The following is a 20,883-nucleotide window of genomic DNA, read 5'->3' as shown; positions in this document are numbered from 1 at the left end:
TATGAATATCAATCCAAATATGAATGAGATATTCGATGAATGAACAAAATAAAAAATGGCATTTGAATTCCAGACAGGGAGAATAAAAGACTGTGCTGTGTTTGTGATGAATTACTATTCTACTGGAGGAATAATACTGAAGCGAGATATTAATATGAATATTGGATCACTAATTAGAGTTATTAAATTATGTTGGGACTGCTATATAAATATGTTCTGCCCACGACAAAAAGAAACAGAGTGGTTTCACACCAAAAAAAAGTAGAGCTCCACAGAAAATGCATTATTTCATCTGCCATGTTTCCCAAAACCCAAACCAGCCATTCTCATTTGCATTTGAGAGCCATTTGAGTGTTAATGGCTAATACCGGGCTCTTCATTGATGCTGTTGAAGACACTGAACCACTGAGGCTCAATAAAATGTACCACATTAAAAACAATTGAAGCTCTTAAAAAAGCTTCTAAAAGCCCCGGTGGTGGTGCTGGTTACTGTGGTGCAAGAAATAAAGCTTTTTAAGAGAAAATATGTTTTGATTAATGTGATAGTTAGGCTTAGGACATTTACAGCTGGACTAAATGTCTCTTAGAGCTGATCCCTGTTGTTCAAAGAGTGCTTGACATGTAATCAAGAAACAGAAAAAAGGAAAGAAACACAAGCAAAACTCCATTAAAGCAATGTCCGCCTAAGTTTAAATATATATGAAAGCTTGATGAGTGCTGCACCTTTGCTCCAGGACATAGACACATAACTCTTGCGGTGTAGGTACAGCAGGTATGCAGAAAAGTTCACCTGGCAAGGTGTTCTCTCAGCTGTCAGAGCTGCTCAACACTGCCCTCTGTCGATATGCAACATCAACCCAACAATGCACTTCAGAATAATCAACTTTAACATGTAAGAGGGAAATTGTCTCATTTTATAACACTGTATGTCTTTGTGTGACATCCCCAGCTCTGGGTAGCTGACCCTATCCTTCTTCAGCGTCCAAAATACAACAGATCTGTATAGGCTGTTTCGGGGGAGAAATGGACAAGCAATTCATCCATGTGACAGGCTCATGAATAATGACTTTCTGAGGTGAATTGAAGTGTTTTCATGCAGAAATTAGTCCCACGAACGTTGGCTGGGATTTGGAAAGAATACATTAATTGAAATCCCCCTCTGAATGTGCGTAAAGGGTGCACATTCCGCGCGTAAAAGCCAATGTGCTAATTGGAATTGATAAGCAATGAGGTCATTATGGGCAGTCTTAAGAAATAGGTTGCTACTTGCTACGAAAAAAAGCCAATTTGAGGGGAAACAATGCAAGCGAGACGCACAGCACAACACAATACATTTTCCAGAGAGAATATGTCAATTAAATTTCCCCATGAGATTATTTTTGAAGTTTGCATTCATTGGTCTGGATCGGTATACAGTGCAGCACAAAGTAAGTTTGAGACAGTCTAATGTGGCTGCACAGGCTGATCCTGCAGCCCACAAACGCTCCTCTGATCCTGGGATGAAACGTGAGTGGAAAGTAAAACTGGCTTGGCATAAAGGAACCGCTTACTGCTCTGAATAACACATGCTATCAACGGACAAAACCCCTCGCCTCAAACTGTTAAAGTGGCCACAAAAGTGTTAAAGGCTTAGAATAAAGAGAAACCCGCCACATTGCTTAAACCTGGCTCTGATAGAGAAATGGTCCAGAGAAAAACGGACCCCACAGCGTGGCGAACACAGCTTAGCCAATCCATTATTGATGGAGGGATATTTTTTTTATTTTTCTAAACAGGTTACTCCAGCTTAAGCATGCTATTGTGCTCATTTTTTTTTTTAATCCAAATTCGAATTTAATCCATTCCGCCTGTAAATCTAAAGCTCGATACAAGCAGGGAACTGGTGCACAACAACACACCTAACAAAGTGCTTTTCTACCAGTCATTTCAGTTATTTTCCCAAAGAAAAGAAAGGGGAAAAAGTGGTTTTCCTCTTACCTTGGAAGATGATTGTAATTCCCCAAGTTGATGACAAATGCCAGGCAGAGATACACAGAGAAACAATAGAAACGGAACCGAATTGGGTTCTAGTGCTGCGTCCTCAGCCGCTGTGGTGCGTCCCTCTCCTGCGACCTGCAGCCGACAACTGCGCTCTCTCTCTCCGCAAGAGTCGGACGAAACCACCGAGTAGAGGGGAGGGGGATCGGGGGAAGTGGGGAGGGGGGTTAGTAAGAAGCGGGGATAGTAAGGGGAAGATTTGAAAGCGCAATGGGGAGGAAGTGCGCTTGGACACCCCCGAAGACCTGGAAGAGTGTCGCAACAAAAATGCGTCCGTCCGGAGCAGAAGCAGGCAATGTTTGAGAGAAGAATCACAGCCTGGAGGAGCTGGGAGAGACAGAGAGGCTTCTGGGAAAAGCTTTTTCTCCTGCAGGTTGCTGTCTGGGACTCCGGGGGTTACCTGGCAATACAACTCCACTGGGCATTTCAGTGTAACTCTGTTGTTGTTCAATTAAACTCAAACAGTAAACACATTTGATAAACTCTGGACCAAAGCCATTGTATTGTATTGTATTGTTATGGCAGTCAGATGTATGCTGGGTAATATAAGCCAAACTCCATTCATAAATGAAATCATTTGGAGCGTTGCATTGAGAGTAACTAAACCTTGATGATCTATGCTTATTTTATTCTATTCTGAGTTACTAGCTTATACCCCTGATATATTTATTTATATCTTTTAGATTTTGTTTCAAGAAAATATATAGGCTACATCAAACTTTATATACAAAAAACCTTGACAACATCAGGGTGCATGATAACATTAGGTACATACAAAGAATACAATAGAAACATATACAGAAAGAAAGATGGATATACAGAAAATAGTGAAATTAAAGCAAGAAACAAACCAGTTTTCTTTCTTTAAACCTCAGTTTGATATATCCACCTAACTAACTAACTTACCTGATAAGATGTTATTAATTTAAGTTAAGGTTGCACGTTTTCTACTCAATTCTGTTCAGATGTATTAATTTTGTATGTTTTTTTTTAAACTTTCCTTTTTTTGAATGCATTCATTTGTACAGGGGAATGGACCCAATCACTGCATACATGAGATACTGGGCATGCACATTTCAAAGCTGTAATTAAACCAAAGGAAAGAAAGTCGATTTGATAAAGAGCTAATTAACAGCCGTTCACTCACAAGCCAATTTACTGATTAGCCTCTTGTGTAATTAGTTGTGTTCCAATGCAATATGGTGATAAAAACAAAATCATGAATACACTCGTTGCTATCGAACATGCAGGGTTGAGAGGGCTACTTTAAACATGGAATCTGTTACAATTACCTTTAGAAAGAATTAATCAGAAACCCAATCCACGTATAACAATACAAAAGTAATGTAACCTGATTACTGTCTTTTACTTCTGGATTACCTCAACATCAAATGCAATGCAAATAAGTAAAGGAGAGAATAAATATCAATGATGATTTTATACTTAAGTTTATTATGCAAGACACAAGAACAATGCAACCGAAAAAAACAAAACAATATATTTAGGATCAAAAATGATTTTATTGATAGGAAATGTATCTATCTCTATCTATCTATCTACCTATCTATTTTAGGCTAATCTGCATAATGAGTAGGCTACTTGTGCTTTTGTCACTTATATGTTGAAGCTAATACGTTTGTACTTTTACTTGAGTAACATTTTGAATGCAGGACTTTTACTTGTAACAGGGTATTCCTACACTCTGGTACTTCTACTTTTAATGAAATAAGTAAGTAGGTAAGTAGGTAAGTAAGTACAATTTATTTATAAAGCGCTTTTCACAGACATAGTCACAAAGTGCTTGACAAAGCATTAAAACATCATAAAGACGTGCTAAAAACACAATAGTCTACAGAGTGAAATACACAATAGAAACACAATAAACAATAAAAACACAATAAAAACATACAATAAAATAGAATAAAAGCACACAAGTTACCCAAGTACAAGATCTGGTATACTTCTCCCACCTCTGACTCATTTGCTATCCCGTATTTCACTCGCCAGGTGGGCGGAACACCTCCCGCCGAATCTTCCCCACAACAACTACATTTCCCATGAAGCCTTGCGCCGTGCCCAAGAATCCGTGGAAAAAACGAATGCGCCTGCGTATCCAGACGTGGCAACGGCATCATGGCCTCTTGGAACCAGCGCCACGGGAGTCGGATGAGAGAGGAGAAAATGTTCATGTTGGTGCTGCTGGTGAGTCAAACAAAACCCGGTGTGTTTGTCCGGTAAACGGTAAGGGCTGCTCGGTGTCCTGCATGCACATGGCGGAGGGATTTGTGTCCGTTAAGAAGCGTTAAGGAGGCAGAACCGACACTAGAAATCCGTCCCCATAGCCTGTCCGTGCAGGAGGTAAAGTTGACAGCCCTTTACTGAACTTGGAAACAATGTAGTAATGCTGTGCGGTTCTTGTGGTAAAGTCACCGGGATTTGAAATGTAGCTGCCCACATTAAGCGGGTTTTTCCTGGCCGACGGTCGCCTGTGTGCCCGGTCCCTCCCCTGTGGGAACCAGACCGTCCAGGGAACTCGGTAACACCAACAGACCTGAGGAACTTATCTTTACCTCAGCTTAACTCCATGTTTACTTTCATTCACTCGGTAGCATATAACTCCAGAGGGGAGAGAAGTACTATATCTTGTACATATAAGTACCAGAGTGTAGGAATACGCTGTTACAAATAAGAAAACATGCATTCAAAATCTTACTCAAGTAACAGTACACACATGTAAAAGTACTCATTCTGCACAATGGCCCATTTCAGAATAATATAAAGTATTATCAGCTTAATCTGAGGTGGTTGAAGTACTCAGATCTTGTACCGAAGTAAAAGTACCCAAGTATTGGCATCAACATACTTAAAACTACTAAAAGTACTCATTATGCAGATTGGCCCGTTTAAGAACAATGTATTATATGTTTTGGTTATAATTATTGATGCATTCACGTGTTTATCAAACTGGTAAAGGTGAAAAAAGTGTTCTTTAGGTGTTGTGATTATATTGTTTTTCATTATTAATGAAATAAGTAACTAAAGATATTGCATCAATGTTGTGGAGTAAAAGTACAATATTTACCTCTGAATTGTAATGGAGTAGAAGAAAGTAGTAAACAATGGAAATACTCAAGTCAAGTACAAGTAACTCAAAGTACTGTACTTGAGTAAACCTAGTTGGTTAACGTTTACCAGACCTGATAAGCGTTCTCTTTATCTCAGCATACACCTCCTTAAAGTGTATCTCTTCTTAGTTTCATTCTCTCGGTAGCTCAGTGTTAATACCACGGCATGCATAACTCATTATCACAGAAACTGATCTGTTCAGCCAGCTGAGTTTGTAAAGGGAATTGAAAGTTCAAAAGTTTGTGATATGGAACAAAAGTTTCTGCCACTCTCTGTTGGGTGTGTACTAGTTTCTGTCCTAAACAGATTGCCCTTTGAAAGAAGTGTAGTATCCTCCATGTCATGTGACTGTTAGAAGTGAATTGGTTAGTCAGTGCAAATCCTAACTGCATGGAAATATAGTGGGCATTTGCAAATATGATTCAGAAGTGAACAGAGCTGCAGCTGTTTTATTATCTGATAATGAAAATATGCAATATGCAAATTCTAAACTAAGTTATGTTTTCAAATTCCCCCGGTCCAAAACACAAATATTGTATTCACATGTTTGGTATTTTTTCCTGATAACTTAAGTAAAAGCTCTATGTTAGTGTTGAATATTGTTAGTTTTATTTTTGTGTTTATTTTCGTTAGTGTTGGGAAGAGTTGTATCTTCAATTCAGGAAAAAATTCACAATAAAACTTGACTATTAGTGGGTTTATTTTGGTATTATTTTGTAATTTACGCTACATACCTGTCTCCATACAAATGAAAAACTTCCTCAGTAATTATTCTGAACACACAGTCCACTTATAATATTCTTTGATCTTATCTTTCATTTAAAGATTATATCTAAACCACTTTCAAGTAGATCCCTTCAATGTGTTTTACATTCGCTCAGTGGCCAATTTATTAGGAATACATCTGAATCAAATCCAGTACACCAAGAAATACTTCTTTCATGTTGTAAAGTGTTCCCTATAAATTGTCACATGAGTATAAAGCAGGTCGTCTCCTGTCCAGCTTCCTGTTGCAGAACAGTCACTGCAAGTGTGTGTGTGTGTGTGTGTGTGTGTGTGTGTGTGTGTGTGTGTGTGTGTGTGTGTGTGTGTGTGTGTGTGTGTGTGTGTGTGTGTGTGTGTGTGTGTGTGTGTGTGTGTGTGTGTGTGTGTGTGTGTGTGTGTGTGTGTGTGTGTGTGTGTGTGTGTGTGTGTGTGTGTGTGTGTGTGTGTGTGTGTGTGTGTGTGTGTGTGTGTGTGTGTGTGTACAGTGCCACAGTTCGACGTGTTGGTACTGTGCCAAAACTGACAGGCTGTCAAAAGAAATGGTGACAAGGTTAACATGCTGAGTAGCATCTTGTGTTTGTACAGCCACACCAAATACACGGTGTAGTAAAATGACTTACTGGATAACATAACCTTAGGTCAAGTTATCATATTTCATATTTGGTGATTGCCTTGTCTGGATACTGAGGATTCTGCATTTTCAAAACATTTGTATTGTATTGCTGTATTGTGGGAGGATATGGTATTTTATTGCGTTGTAAAATGTGTCATTTTGGCACTTTAGGTTGGCAAAAAAAGCTATTTGAAGATGTGAACATGGTCTCTATGATATTGGCATTCATATTTAAAAAAATAAATAATTTAAGACATTTAATTGGCCAATAAGTTTGCTGAAAATAATGGAAACATAGCTCAACGATAGGAAATAAATACTAGCTTCTGCACTAATAATGACAAACCGAAACCGCTATGAAGTTGTGACTAATTCCACCCACCACTAGTAGCCTGTGTTGTCTCAGCGGGTGTGTTCTGTGTGTGTGTGTGTGTGTGTGTGTGTGTGTGTGTGTGTGTGTGTGTGTGTGTGTGTGTAGTGTACTGGTACAGTAGCACAGCAGGGCACATGGAATTTATTCAATAATGGAGGCCACAAACCACTGCAGCACATGCGTGAGGTCATCTGTCTGTCTGGGTGGTGGTGGTCTGCTGTCAAAACAATTAAATCCAAACTTTCTACACACACACACACACACACACACACACACCACACCACACCACACCACACCACACCACACCACACCACACCACACACACACTTAACAATTTATCTGTTGCCCATGGCGGCTAAACTCTAAATGTTTTTTCGGCCAGGTTTAATCAATGTGTGTGACCCGACCTGTTTTCCGTGACGTTTTGTTAACAGATTCACATTATAAGTAACGTTAGCAGCCATGGGGGGAATGGCCCTTATTGATTTGTTCCCCAAAACAGATTCTACTTCCCTGTTTATTTAAAAGAAAAGCTTGTTTTTTGGGAAATGATCACTCGCAATCCAATTAATGCCTTTTTAAAAATCTGTTTACGTTGGGAAGTTATGCTATTGTTATGCTTGTTTACATTTTTGAGTATTTATCTTAACAATGTAGGTACTGCCATTTTATTTAGTTTCTCAAATGTCAGTCACCTATGATACATCTTCTTTACAATACCTTAGAGTCGAGGTGATGCGTTTAAATGTTGTCCGAACAACAGTCGAAAAAAAACCCAAATTATCTTTTTGAAATAATATTGAACAGAAAGGCTTGGACCAGTGAATGTTTCATATTTTAGATAGTTATTAGAAAGCATTTTGAAATCGTAAAAAGGTTGGATCCTTCCGCTTCAGTTTGATCCCACAACAGAAGTAGCATGTTAGCACGCTAATCGTCTTCCCTGTCTTCCATTGATACTATCTGAAGTGTAATAGATGCCAAAGCTGCTAATTGACTGTTCCTCTGCTCATTTGAAAGCTAAGAAGCCTAGTTTTTGTGTGGTATCGGATGCTGTGTCTCTACAATCAGCCGGTCCACACACCTGTACGGCTCATTAGGCCCAGGAAACCTGAGGCAAGTGCCTGATAAACTCTGGTGTGATTTGTGCTGACTCAGTACGGCCCCTTAGAACTAGATGCCATTTCTGAAGCAGATTAGTGACACCAGATGGAGGGTGTGGGCTCGTAGGCAAGGGGCTGATCACCTGCTGCTTAGGAAGAGTCACCGTTTTACAGCACGGGACATACCTTTATGGCAAATAAGGCAGTTGTCGAGACGAAAGTCAATATGTATTAATATCTGTGAAAAACGGACTGAGATATAATTATGTGTTTTCGTTTAGAGTATTATTATTATTATTGTAGTAGTGTTGTTCAATACCAAGAGACGGTATTCGTTTTATTTTGGACCAAGGCTACCTTTCATAAGTGAGCTGTATTGAAAAAAAATGAATGCCGCTTCCGGTAAACACGGCAACAAAAGGGGCGTGGTTTGTGATGGCCGGTCTCTTGTTCTCAAAGCCACTGAGGGAGAACCAGGCGACAGTGTGTGTGAGGCTCAGGAGACGCCGTTGGTATGTTTCTCCGGGGTTTATTGTGTTTATGTACTTGATCTGTTGTTGTTGCGAGAGTGTTATTGCGCAATCGTCTGCTTTCTACGCAGCGCGGTCTGCCTGTGCTCCGTTGTTGGCTGTGTAATTTAGACCGCGCAGGTGTTCAGATTAAGTTTTCTCTGGTGCTTTTTTCCAGTTTAGAGATAAACACTCTGATTAATTCATTTAAGTTAATGATGTGTTTTTAAAATAACAATTTATCCTTTTAATTAAAACATGGTTTGTGTTGCTTTATTATTATTGAGAATGCAGTGAGGCCTGCGAAATGTTTGTAATTTGTGTAGCATGTGAGCTAACATTTGTTTGTCCTTTTGTGTTTTGAAGGAGCTGTCTTAAATAAATAAAGACAAAAAGAACAACATTTGAGTTGTCCAAGTGTCCTCTGTTGCCCTCCAGCCTCTCAAGTCAGGCCAAAACCCTGAAGGACTTGACAGCAGTAGTGCTGCTTCTGAATCTGTCTTTTATAACTCTTTGTAGGACAGCTGTCAGCACAGTGAAGTTGTTTCTATTATTGTAACATGACGAGTCTATTGGAAGAATAATCACTCTTTATCACAACCATGAGAAGTGTTGGCTTTACAACAGCATATATGTTGTTCAGCTATACGTAACGGGACCTACCTTTATGGCAAATAAGAAAGGCGGATGAATAAAGTACTGATATATTTTTATTCTGAGTTTGAGTCTTGTTATCAAAAAGCATTATCCCGTCTTTGGTTCCCGTTTGATCGATGATGAAAGAGTTTCAGGTAGATTACAGTTATGAAAATGGATTCAGAGGTTCACTCTTGGTTCATGCCAGTTGACATTAAGCTGATGTCTGATAGTGAGCGCAGATGATGTGACATTTGAACAGAGCTCATGTTTTGATCAAGGTGGAAACTCTGAATTCGACAAGGTCATTTTTTAATTAACTCTTGCCTTTTAATGTTGTGAGCCGGCAATACGTATGAGATTCAATTGGCTTATCACACGTGTCAGTATCAGTGTAAAACCCAGTTTAAGAGGCACACATACGCCTGATAGAATAACACTGCGATGAATCCCACCTTCTTTAAGGTCGTAATGTTCAGTCTGTGTGAGACGTTGATGCTTCATATTTTAAAGCTGATTGTGGAGCTGTGTTATCATGTCATTACAGGAGATGGTGAAATAATGGAAACACTGGCCTACTTTTGGTCTCTTTTCTTAGATTGTTTAACATAAATATTGGTATTTTTACCTTGTTGAAAATGTAAATGTATTTCTAAGGACCTGTTTGAGTCACACAAATTTGAATCTACTCACATTTTTGTGAGGAATAGTTGTTTAAAAACTTGTTTTGTCTATGTCCTGGCCAAGATTTGAAGGCTGTTGAATCTCAATCTTTATTTATTTATATAGCACATTTAAAACAACCTGCAGTTGACCAAAGTGCTGTACAGGCAATAACTACAATATTAAATAACACAATAGGAGTACAATTCAAAAACAATAATTAATAGCACAATAACTAGAAACATATTAAAAAAAAAAAAAAAAAAAAAAAAATGTAATGTTCAACTAGTATTAAAAATATGTTGTCTCTTTAAAGGAAACATTTAATGCAGAAAGAGCTTCGAATACGAGCAGAAATGTGTAAACATGTTATATTAATTAACACCTAAGATACAGGCCTTTTTAAAATGGGAATACTATGTACTTTTGAGAGAGGAAAGATTCCTAAAAATCCATGTGATGAATTTCATTTCCACTGATCTATTGAGAGACAACTATACAAGTGTTTTTATTAACACTGCCGTGATCTGATAAAAAGATGGTTCATCATCACTTTCTCACATTAATCATTTGCAGTTAAAGTTAAAAATGAATCGTACAAAGCGAGAGGAGAAGATAGCACCAACACGCGAGGAGATAACTCGGAGACATGGAAATAAATCACATTTTTACTATCAATTCATTTAGTTACTTCCATCCTTCATATCACCGAAATGCACTTTCCTGCTTCAATCAAGTTCTCCATTTTAGCTGCTTGTGTTACATTGTAAAAAAAAGAACTCCAGTTTAGCAGTAGTGCTGCTTCTGAATCCGTCATTTAAAACTCTTTGTAGGAGAGCTGTCAGCACAGTGAAGTTATTTAAATCATTGTAACGTGACGATGCTTAGTTAGTAGAATAATCTCTCTTTATATCAACCATGAGAAGTATTGGCTTCACAACAGCATATGTTCACCTGCCCTGACTGTGTGTAGGTTAAAAAAATGTCATGCTGTAGTAGGAAGTATTTAGTGTCTGTTTGCATATTAACGTTAAGTTATTACCCGTGTTGTTGTTTTTTAAAGCCGTGAATGACCGTCGTATGTTTACAATGTGTTCAATACTGTGTATGCCGTCTACGGTCACTGTTCAAAACACAATTTATACTTCTAAGAAACCGTGACGGCAGAGAACTCAATAGTCTATTTACACTTAGTTTGTGCAGAGATGGCATTTTGCTCAAATAAATCAGTTATATGGCAAGCAGATATGTATCTATGTTAAACTAAATATTCCCTCGATGAAGATGCTTTCATTCCTCTGGAGGGGACACGGGGATTGTAGCCTTTGCAGACCATTTACATGCACACAAATGTATATAACACACCATGGGAAAGGGCAAACCCCCCAAAAAATAAAAGTGCCTGTCTGAAAAACCCATCATTAAACTCCTTAACCCCGACTCTGGGTTGTTTGTGGTGATCTTATGCAGTAGTTGGTAGCTGTGTGCCTGCTGGATTTATGATGTATTTCAAAGTTAGGCCAGAGTTTTGCCCATAAGAGTGTCAAAAGCCGCTTTCACACCGGAGTACTTTGCCGTACTTAGTTCCCAGCACTTAGTTCCCCCATGGAACTAAAGAGCAGATCGCGTTCACACCGGAATAAGTCCCTGAGGGAGGATTAGGCAAATGAAGCCGCTGACGTCACTTCTTCTTCTTCTGCTGTTTTGGGTTTACTGGCAGGCCGCAAACAACTTCACGGCGTATACTGCCACCCGAAGTCCCCGGCCGGAAGTCCCCGGAGTTGGGACTGGCTTTGAAGCCTTCCGAGTAAATCGCCAGAACGCCGACACCTCCTCATCTCCACCGCTCCCATGTTTTCTTTTGTGTTGCCATAAATTATTCTCTCTCCGTTATTGCGCAGGGCTAATGCTAATGCTAATAATACTAATGCCAGCAAATACAATGGCGGCTTAAAGTTTTCCGAGTTTTACGGGGCGTGGTTTGTAATTCGCACAACCAATCAGAAATTGGAACTTTTTTCTCCCCAGGATAGTCCCACCTCTCTAGCAGGGACTGAAAAGGGGGGGAAAGTTCTCATGAACTAAGTTCTCTTTTTGGTGTGAATTTATAATCCCAGGAACTATCGGAACTAAACGGGAAAAGTACTCCGGTGTGAAAGCGCCTAAAGTGTCCTTAAAAACGATTCAAAACACTCCTCATAGTACCAAAGCCCCACTGAAAGAAGCATGATTTTGTGAGCATTGATTTATTGGAGCATACTTAACATGGATGGATTAACAGTTGACAGTCCTGTTAGAGTGGTGGTAGATATATTGACTTCTGTGAATTAGCAAGCTACAAATTTCAGCCATCTTTCAAGCCTAATGGAGGTTTTGATCTGAGGGTTCCTTATTAAGCTTTGATCTGAGGGTTCCTTATTAAGCATCCTTCCAGAGAAACTGATCAGCTTTTCTCAAACTTTCATTAGAACCAGGCGGGTAGTTTTTCAGTAATCCAGTTCGTTGCTGATAAATAACCCCAAACAAAAACACAACTTCTGGGCTGAGGCAATCAGACAGCCTGCAATCATTTCCTAATCTTCCTCACCCTCTCTAAATCTCCACCTATACAGGACATGTGTCACTGAGCCACCCTCATTACCCCCCCCCCCCCCCCCCCCCCTCACTGTGATTCCCATAGGTCTCATAACAAACAGCTTGTGTTTATCTTGTTTTCACATAAAGCTAATCTGCCTAATGCACTGACATCGAGTGACAAAGCAAACGCAAATAAATTGCCTCGATCCGTCTCTATGAAACACAAGGACTCTGCTCATCCTTTTTTCTAAGCCCTTTGTCTCTTCTATTTTCATTTAGAAGTGTACTGGTGTGCAAAGTGTCCTTCTTTAAAGGACAACTATCATGCTATATCTAAATGATATATTGTAGGGCCATACCTATATAAGGTATATTTATACGTAACAGATCCTGCATTTTAGCCATGCCTCATTTCGCTCTATTTGCTGTCCTCCAGCCCTGTTTTTGCTGGGGGCTGATTCTGTGAGCTGCAGCTGACCACGCCCCCCTGCATGAGAGGGGAACGTGCTCTGATCAAGTCAGAAGAGGGGGATAAAAATAGATCTCCGTCCTCCGTGTTTTATTATATTATTATATAGAGTCGTTATTCATTTGTTTTAAAGCTCAATAAATAACAAAGAAGACCTTTGACCGGCACTTTTGTGATTTTGTCCGGAAGATTTAAACTTTAACGGACATCTTGACCGGCGCACGGTCCCCTCGTTCCTTGGAAGAGGCGGAGAGGTGGGTGTTTGTCATCTGCTGGTGGACTAACCGGAGAGAATTACAGTGCTTGCCTCGACGGGGAGGGATTGCATTGAATAAAAGCAGCGGGAGCATACGCTTGCCTCGGGGAGGGAGAAGAAGAGCCACAGCGGAGAATAAACAGAAGGGCAACCATGGCAACCATGCGCGACAAGTCTTCTTCTCTGCTTTTGTGGCAGACTACAGCGCCACTTACAGGCCTGGCATATGTACTACATCGTCTCCAGCCCCCCATTCCCCTGATAGGTGGAGAGTTGGCCCAATAGCCGTAGCGCCACCGTCTTGGACAGTGTTCAAATCTGGATCAGTCTGTATCAGATCCGTTGCAGCCCCTTTTTTTTTAGAGATTTGGATATGGAGGAAAATAGAGAGGGTTGTGTTTTCTGACACTTGGTGAGTTCCCTGGAACACCGGGGACACATGTTCATGTAGAAAAGACGTACAAAAGTGCATTTTGCATGATAGGTCACCTTTAAGATTCCCATCAGCCTCCCTCAGGAGAGCACCCAGTTGAGAATCAAAATGAGTAAATGAGCCTGACCGGTGCTTGTTTTAATTTAATCCTCCGTAGGCAGAAACAAAGAGCTTTTTAATGAATGGTGATGGCACGGAGACCATTAGAAGGCAGGGAATTCACTTCATACGGCTCGGGTGTAATCAGTCCTGTGTTTTTTTGTTAGTGCTCTTTGATTAAAGTGCAAGCTTCTCAATATGGGCTTTGTTACCCATATTAGGTGCTACACACCATTAGCCCAACTACCAGCGTTGGGAAAGTCGAATGCACCATTCGGACTAATGAAGCAGATGCACCCATCTGTTGCTTACTTTGAAGCCACCTTTAGCGCAGGTCCACACTGAAGGCAACATCCTGTCTCCTTTGAGCCATAGGAAAATAAATCAGTTTCCATATAAAAGCTGTGTTGAAGCTCTCCTATAGCTTCCCACTTCAGAGCAAATATAACAATAAACTGTGGATAATGTTTATGGCAAGTATGAGCACAGTAAAGAGGTTCAACAATGGGACTACTGCAGTCAGTGCTATAAGAGTGTAGCTCTGTGTCAAACTCTTTCACTTAGATCTAACTGATACCCCTCATAGCTTTGACAAGATTTTAAAGTCTTAAAGTCTAAACCCTGCCGGTGGCCTGTGAAGGTTTATTACAACTAACATTTTGACGGGGAGAATAACAGCAATGTTTAACAGAAATCAGCAAAAAATGTGAGCTTTTTCAGATCCTGGCACTTCAGTGAAGTTCATAGGGTGAAAAGAAACACTTCCTTTTCCTTTTTGGAGATTGTTTCCGTATATGTGCAGGGTCTAAGGACAGAGGGTGTTGAAGCTGTAAAGCCTGTAGAGCAGCGGTGTCAAACTCAATTTCATCGCGGGCCACATTAGCATTATGGTTCCACTGAAAGGGCCGGTTGGAACTTTCAATCTTTATTTATTTACATTGCACATTTTAAAACAACCTCAGTTGACCAAAGTGCTGCACAGGGAACACATATCAAATAACACAATAGGAGTAAAATAATAAAAAAATAATGAAAAGCAAGGAAAAAAGCACAATAACTAGAAACACATAAAAACACGTACAAATATCAAAATGTTGTGTTGTACATATATAAATATATCATATATATATAAAATAATGTATTATATTACATCATTGCCTCTGCATTGTATTATTATTGGATAGGGTAATAACTTCATAATTAACTGCGTCTGAAAGCAGAAGTCTAGGCCAAACAATTGCAAGTCTCTTCAGTGCGCATGTCACAAAATGAGATGTATTTTGGGTAGGGATGTCCCGATCACCTTTTTTTGCTCCCGATCCGATTCCGATCATTTGATTTTGACAATTTGCCGATACCGATTTTTCCCGATCCGATCTTTATGCAATGCATTAAGAGGACAAAAAGCATTCAAGTTGTCCCTTAAGGTTATTTTTTTATTTAAATGGGATATTCTATCCAACATGGATATAGCTTCTTTCTTTCACAGCAGCATTGGATCAGTTCAGTTGAGCAGCATTGGATCAAAACAAAATAAAGCTTATCAGTACTCGTTAGCTTACTGCTACAATTAGACACTGCGCCCACTCTGTTGCCAGATTTGAGAGAAATAAGCAGGTCTATGAAAACAAGCCCCAAAGAAGCAACACATACATGATGTTGTGTAATTTGAAACCAAAACTAAGGCCTCAGGATGACTTTAAGACTTGAACATGGTCATTTTTGTTTTGTAACATTGAATAAAAAAAAAGAAAGAAAGTATTTATAAAAAATTTAAAAAAAATCCCGATCCCCGATTTTTTTCTCCCGATTCCGATCTTTTGAAAATCACGTGATCGGCTCCGATCCCCGATCACGTGATCGGATCGGGACATCTCTAATTTTGGGACATGTAGTTTATGGGCGACGTGCTTCTGTAAAGTGTCATGTAACCGTATAATAAACATATTATAATCTTTCAGAGCTCTTGTGGGGCCACATGAAATGAAGTCGAGGGCCGGATTTGGCCCCCGGGCCTTGAGTTTGACACCCCTGCTGTAGAGCAACTAATGTGTTCTATTTAGCTTCACAAACAGAATGAGATTGATCCATCTATCTAATGTCAGCTTTCTGTACTTTGCCAACATATAGAATAGAATTGGAGGAATGAACCCCTCTTTAATGGTCACACATGTAGAGCACACAGCACACACAGTGATATTTGTTCTCTGCTTTTAACCCATCCTAGTACCAGGAGCAGTGGGCAGCTATTGGACAGCGTCATAAAGCAAAATAAATGATTGTGTTTTTGTGTTTCCTCAGGTGTGGCTGCTGCCGGTGCTCGAGGCGCTGAAGGTGTCTCCTCTCATAGAGAAGGTCAGCGACCACAAAGACTTCAAGAAGCTCCTGAGGACGAGAACCAACGTCCTGGTGGCGTACACCAAGACAGGTCAGAGAACACACACTTCCACATCTAACATGATCTCATGTTTAGCAGCATAAATGTGTAGTTTAGCCTCCGTGTTTCTGCCAAGGGAGGAGAGAACATCATGTACAGGAATCATAGAAATTGCTTATTATCTTAATGGCTTTTATACAGCTTGTCACTGTAGAGGTCGTTGGAAAAACCAATTAACACTTGTCATATCTAATATTTCACAGACAACAAATATATGTGTCACACAACTAAAGTAATGCCCCCATTTTAAAGATGCATTTTGCGTGTCTTTTTTAATGCAAAATCATAATTGTTAACTTATTTTTATTGAAAAGCAAAGCAAGCTTTAAGTGCTGATGCATATGGACTTGTACACGTGCATTATTAAACACTATTTATTTTTTCAGAGACGTGAGAAGTACATTTACATTTCTAGGTACTCGGTTAGAAGCCGTCACCAATAAAGCCTTTAGCTACGTTTAAAAGACATCCAACAACTTCAATTTGTCATTAATAAATAATTTGTGACAACAGAAAATAATGAGTGCGCACTTACAAATACAAACCTTTGACTTTCTCGAACCCACATTATATGTTTTGTCCGCCATCTTGATTTAGAGAACTTAAACAAGTTACAGATGTAATTTCACATCTTAATGCCATTTCCTTTAATTATGTGTAGTAGCATAAATGCAACATTATCCAAAAATGCTTACCTTATGCACACAATACACAATATCAAATAGCAAGTGTAAGAGAAAGTAGATGTCATTGTCATCATTGGTGTGGGGGAAACTTCTGAAGCAATTGGAGTCAGGACTCAGAGAGACACGATGGAGAGCTGGAGCTTTGATGGCAAACACTGGCGGTTTATTTGGAGCTTCGGCCGGAGAATTCATTCAAGACATGTCACGGGCCACGAGTTGACCACACGGTTGAGATGCCACAATCAATTCTGAAGAACTCGACTCGAGACACGTGTATTTAGCTCTTTCATCATAACTCCTCTATCAGCTGACGCCAACAGGCAGGAACAGGGAGACCAACCACTGAGAGCACAGCAGCCAAGGTTACAGGTGCGTGTGCTCAGTCAGGAAAGTACGAACTGATAAACTGGGTCAAAGTTATGGGCCTTAGAAAATATTTCCCCAACAATTGGCATGTCCCAATTTTTCACAACACTGCACGAATACACTCAATTAATTCTGTAATAAGGAAAATCCAATTGCACCGTGGCCCGTTGCCCAAATCTGATGCAACAGATTAAAAAACATTTTACCCCAGTATCTTAGAATATATTTAAAATTAATGTTCTGTGCAGAATTAGCCTGCAGCGTGCTCTAAAGGGGCGAGATCTCAGGGTTTTATCTCCGTAATGAACTTAGAAAACGCTTATCTCACAGAATTACAGAGTAAGCGTTAAATAGAAAATAAAACGCTTTATGCAGTCAAAAAGAGCTTTAAAGCGGCTTCTTCTTCCGAAACATTAGGGAACCCTTACGGTAGATTTCTATTTCATTTGCATAGTTCTAGGAAGACTGCACTTAGCAGGCTTGTTGATGGAGCTGCTAGAAATTACTAATTTTCCATTTAAAAGAGCCTCTCATGCTTCAATAAATTACACAGGACTCTGAGAGCCCCACAGCCAAAGATGTATTTGTTTTATTATTCATGTCCCACATCAGCGAGGTCATTGGATAAAGGCTTCCAGTATCGAGCCGGCTCTGATTGATCACTGGTTGCAGCATCACTGAGACGTTTCTTCTTCACAGACACTAAAGGCTCCTCTGCTTTCGCACGTTTTCGTCCACGCTGGTTTAATGTCTTCCTCACCAGCCAATTATCTGACCACTTCAAGCAACATTAAGTTCAGTAAAAAACATTACTGCACAGTTCTTGCCCATCATCAGCCTCTGGCTCTCTTCAGTAAGTCACAGTTAGTGAGTTTTGCTTTGTTTTGAGGACATCAAGCTTTAAAAGTGAGCGTGGCAATAGATGCTAAAGAGTGGTGCAGTAGGCTAACCCGGAAGTTAGCAACGCAAGCGCTCATTGGACCAAAATCAATAGGCGCTTTCACACCGCAGTACTTTTCCCACAAAGCTTCATGAGAACTTAGTTCATCAGAACTCTTTAGTTCTGATGAACTAAGTAAAGATCGCGTTCACACCGGAATAAGTCCCTGGGGGTGGATTAGGCAAATGAAGCCGCTGACGTCACTTCTTCTTCTTCTGCTTTGGGTTTACTGGCAGGCCGCAAACAACTTCAGGGCGTATACTGCCACCCGAAGTCCCCGGCCGGAAGTCCCCGGAGTTGGGGACTGGCTTCAGTAGAAGCTGCTGGGACTCCCAGCAGCTTCTACTGAAGCCTTCTGAGTAAATCGCCAGAACGCTGACACCTCCTCATCTCCACCGCTCCCATGTTTTATTTTGAGTTGCTATAAATGAGTCTCTCTGCGTTTCTGCGCTGGGCTAATGCTAATGCTAATGCGAGGATAATAAAATCGTGGCTTCACAACACTTTTTTGGAGTTTTACGGGGCGTGGTTTGCAATCCGCATCAGAAATATAGCTCTTTTCTCACAAGAGAGCCGCATGAGAGTCCCTGCTCTCTAGCAGGGACGGAAAAGGGGGTAAAAAGGTTCTCATGAACTCATTTGAGTTCCGGCTCTTTTTGGTGTGAACGCGATATTTCGGAACTATATCGGAACTATAGCGGGAAAAGTACTCCGGTGTGAACGCGGCTAATGGTATTTTTACATTGGATGTTGGAAAATAAGCTCTCTGAAAAACACGCGTCTACCATACTGACACGTTTTATTCAACAGGATAATCTCTACATATTAAAACCACTATTACGCTTTTTGTAAAATAAATAACTAGCTAATGTTAGGCTGTAAAAAAACTACAGCATGGTCACATGACTTCACGTCACCACCGCTAAGCTAAAGGTCGCTAATGTTCGGTGTGGAGACGTTTAGTCGTCTCATTTAGTCACTTGTTGGTTTTTATGATACGTTCAAAGCTTCAGACATTCTCCAGTGGAGTATTTACTGACGTGTTTTATGTCTTAGAATAAAAAGTGGAAATCTCTTCAGCTTGTGTTAACCACGGACCTTATTTTTTAGCATTTAACTTTTCGAACAAACGTTGACCTAAAAGACGAGGGAAGTGATAAAAATGCGAACTCATTTCCGGGTTTTAAGACTCATTCCTGCACCATTCTAAGGCTGCAGCCACACGAGAACGGTAACGGTTGTATCCGCTACAGCTCGCTATCATATAGACGGTTCGGCCACACGAGGCCGACATGGAAACGCAGAAAACGATAACGGGTCCCAAGGTGGGTAGATCTGCGGACGAAACGCTCTGGGGGGGCAAACGGTTCTGTGTCTACGTCCTATACGATCATGTCCTGATAACAACGATGCAATAGCCCCGCCTCTCCCCGCTTCTCCTGCTCAGAGATCAGCTGCTGGGCTGTCAGAAGAGGGGGAGGAAAAGAGAGGCTTTATTATTCTTATCTTATTATATATATAGAGTCGTTATCAATTTGTTTTAAAGCTCAATAAATAACAAAGAAGACCTCTGACCCGCACTTTTCTAATTTTGTCCGGAAGATTTAAACTTTAACGGACATGTTCACTGGCGGAAAAAAAATCTAACTGAAACTCTGCCGCACGGTTCCCTCGTTCCTTGTAAGAGACGGAGAGGTGGGTGTTTCTCATCTGCAGGTGGACTAACGGAGAAATTTACAGCAGGAGCAAACGCTTACCTCGGGGAGGGAGAAAAAGAGCCAGAGCGTCCACAGCGGAGAATAAACAGAGGGTAACCATGGCAACCATGCGCGGGAAGTCTTCTTCGCTGCTTTTGGTGTATTTTGTGGCAGGAGTACAGCGCCACTTACAGGCCCGGTATATGTACTACAGCGTCTCCAGCGCTTTCGAGCGGTCTCGTGTGAACGGACACGTTTCTGGTGCCTGTTGCGTGTCGACGGAAGACTTTTTGATATCGAATCCGGTTCGTTTGCGTTACCGTTCTCGTGTGGCTCCAGTCTAAATATCATATAATAACATCTATCATATATATTTTTGCTCTATCAATTATATTGCAATAAACAGTAAATAAAACCTACATCTTGATTCATATAGAATACTTATATATTGAATATCCACAAAACATGCTATACAGTACCTGTTGAACATTTTTGATCAAGAGATGAAAGGAGCTTTATTGCAATAGAAACGTTGGGTCATATTGCCCAGCCGTAAGTGAGCATATTTGAAATTCCACCAGCCATAATCTGCTCCATACATAGTTATACAGTAACTGATCCTGAACTGCCAGATGTTTTTGTTACAGAGCGAGACCCTGGGGAGTCATGTCAGTGCCCCCAGGTCTAAATATAGCCTGGAGCTCTGGGAGGAATTGTTCTCTTGCAGTGAATAAAACACATTTGGTTTCAGGGCGAGTATATTAATGATGTATTGTATTACACAAGGACTACACGTTGTTTACTTAACTCGCAGGAATCTACTTCGCTTGCCATATCTGATGGAAATCGCTAATATAACCGTGTGTTGTTGTTTTTGTAGCTGGTGCAGTTTATTACACTGGTTTCTCCTCTTTCCTAACACAAAGCAAAGTCAGCCATTTCTCCTCTCCGACACAGTGCATTGTGCAAGTCTCCAGTGATTATAAACCCTCCATGTGGTCCATGAATGGGTTCACACTCGTGTTCATCATGTCTTAGGATACGGTGGGAAGCAGCATGCAGCAGGTACAAACTACAGATCCCCAAAACACACCTGCT

The 20,883-nt window shown here is 40.4% G+C and overlaps 2 protein-coding genes across 4 annotated transcripts in view; one reads left to right on the top strand and one right to left on the bottom strand.

Moving 5' to 3' along the window:
- The window catches only part of LOC307029753 (adenylate cyclase type 5-like), a gene marked incomplete at its 3' end in the record, with an annotated part of 223,850 nt that overhangs the window by 97,962 nt on the left and 105,005 nt on the right, over nt 1-20,883 (bottom strand). The gene's annotated exons all lie outside the window — the stretch shown is intronic.
- The window catches only part of pdia5 (protein disulfide isomerase family A, member 5), a 95,189-nt gene continuing 78,390 nt past the window's right edge, over nt 4,085-20,883 (top strand). For 2 of the 3 annotated variants that reach the window (XR_013805575.1, XM_079666471.1), the window contains exons 1-2: nt 8,389-8,529; nt 15,961-16,087. Coding sequence is in view for 2 of the 3 variants with exons in the window: in XM_079666471.1 (XP_079522597.1) it covers nt 8,404-8,529; nt 15,961-16,087 (253 nt within the window). In the remaining variant the exon portion in view is untranslated. Of the gene's footprint in view, nt 4,240-8,388; nt 8,530-15,960; nt 16,088-20,883 lie in introns of those variants that run through there. The other variant, XM_079666472.1, reaches the window with a different exon arrangement.

The sequence above is a fragment of the Notothenia rossii genome, assembly GCF_949606895.1.
Source record: "Notothenia rossii genome assembly, chromosome: 2".
NCBI lineage: Eukaryota > Metazoa > Chordata > Actinopteri > Perciformes > Nototheniidae > Notothenia > Notothenia rossii.
The sequence above is the reverse complement of the archived record's forward strand: the minus strand, read 5'-3'. Positions and strand labels throughout refer to the sequence as shown.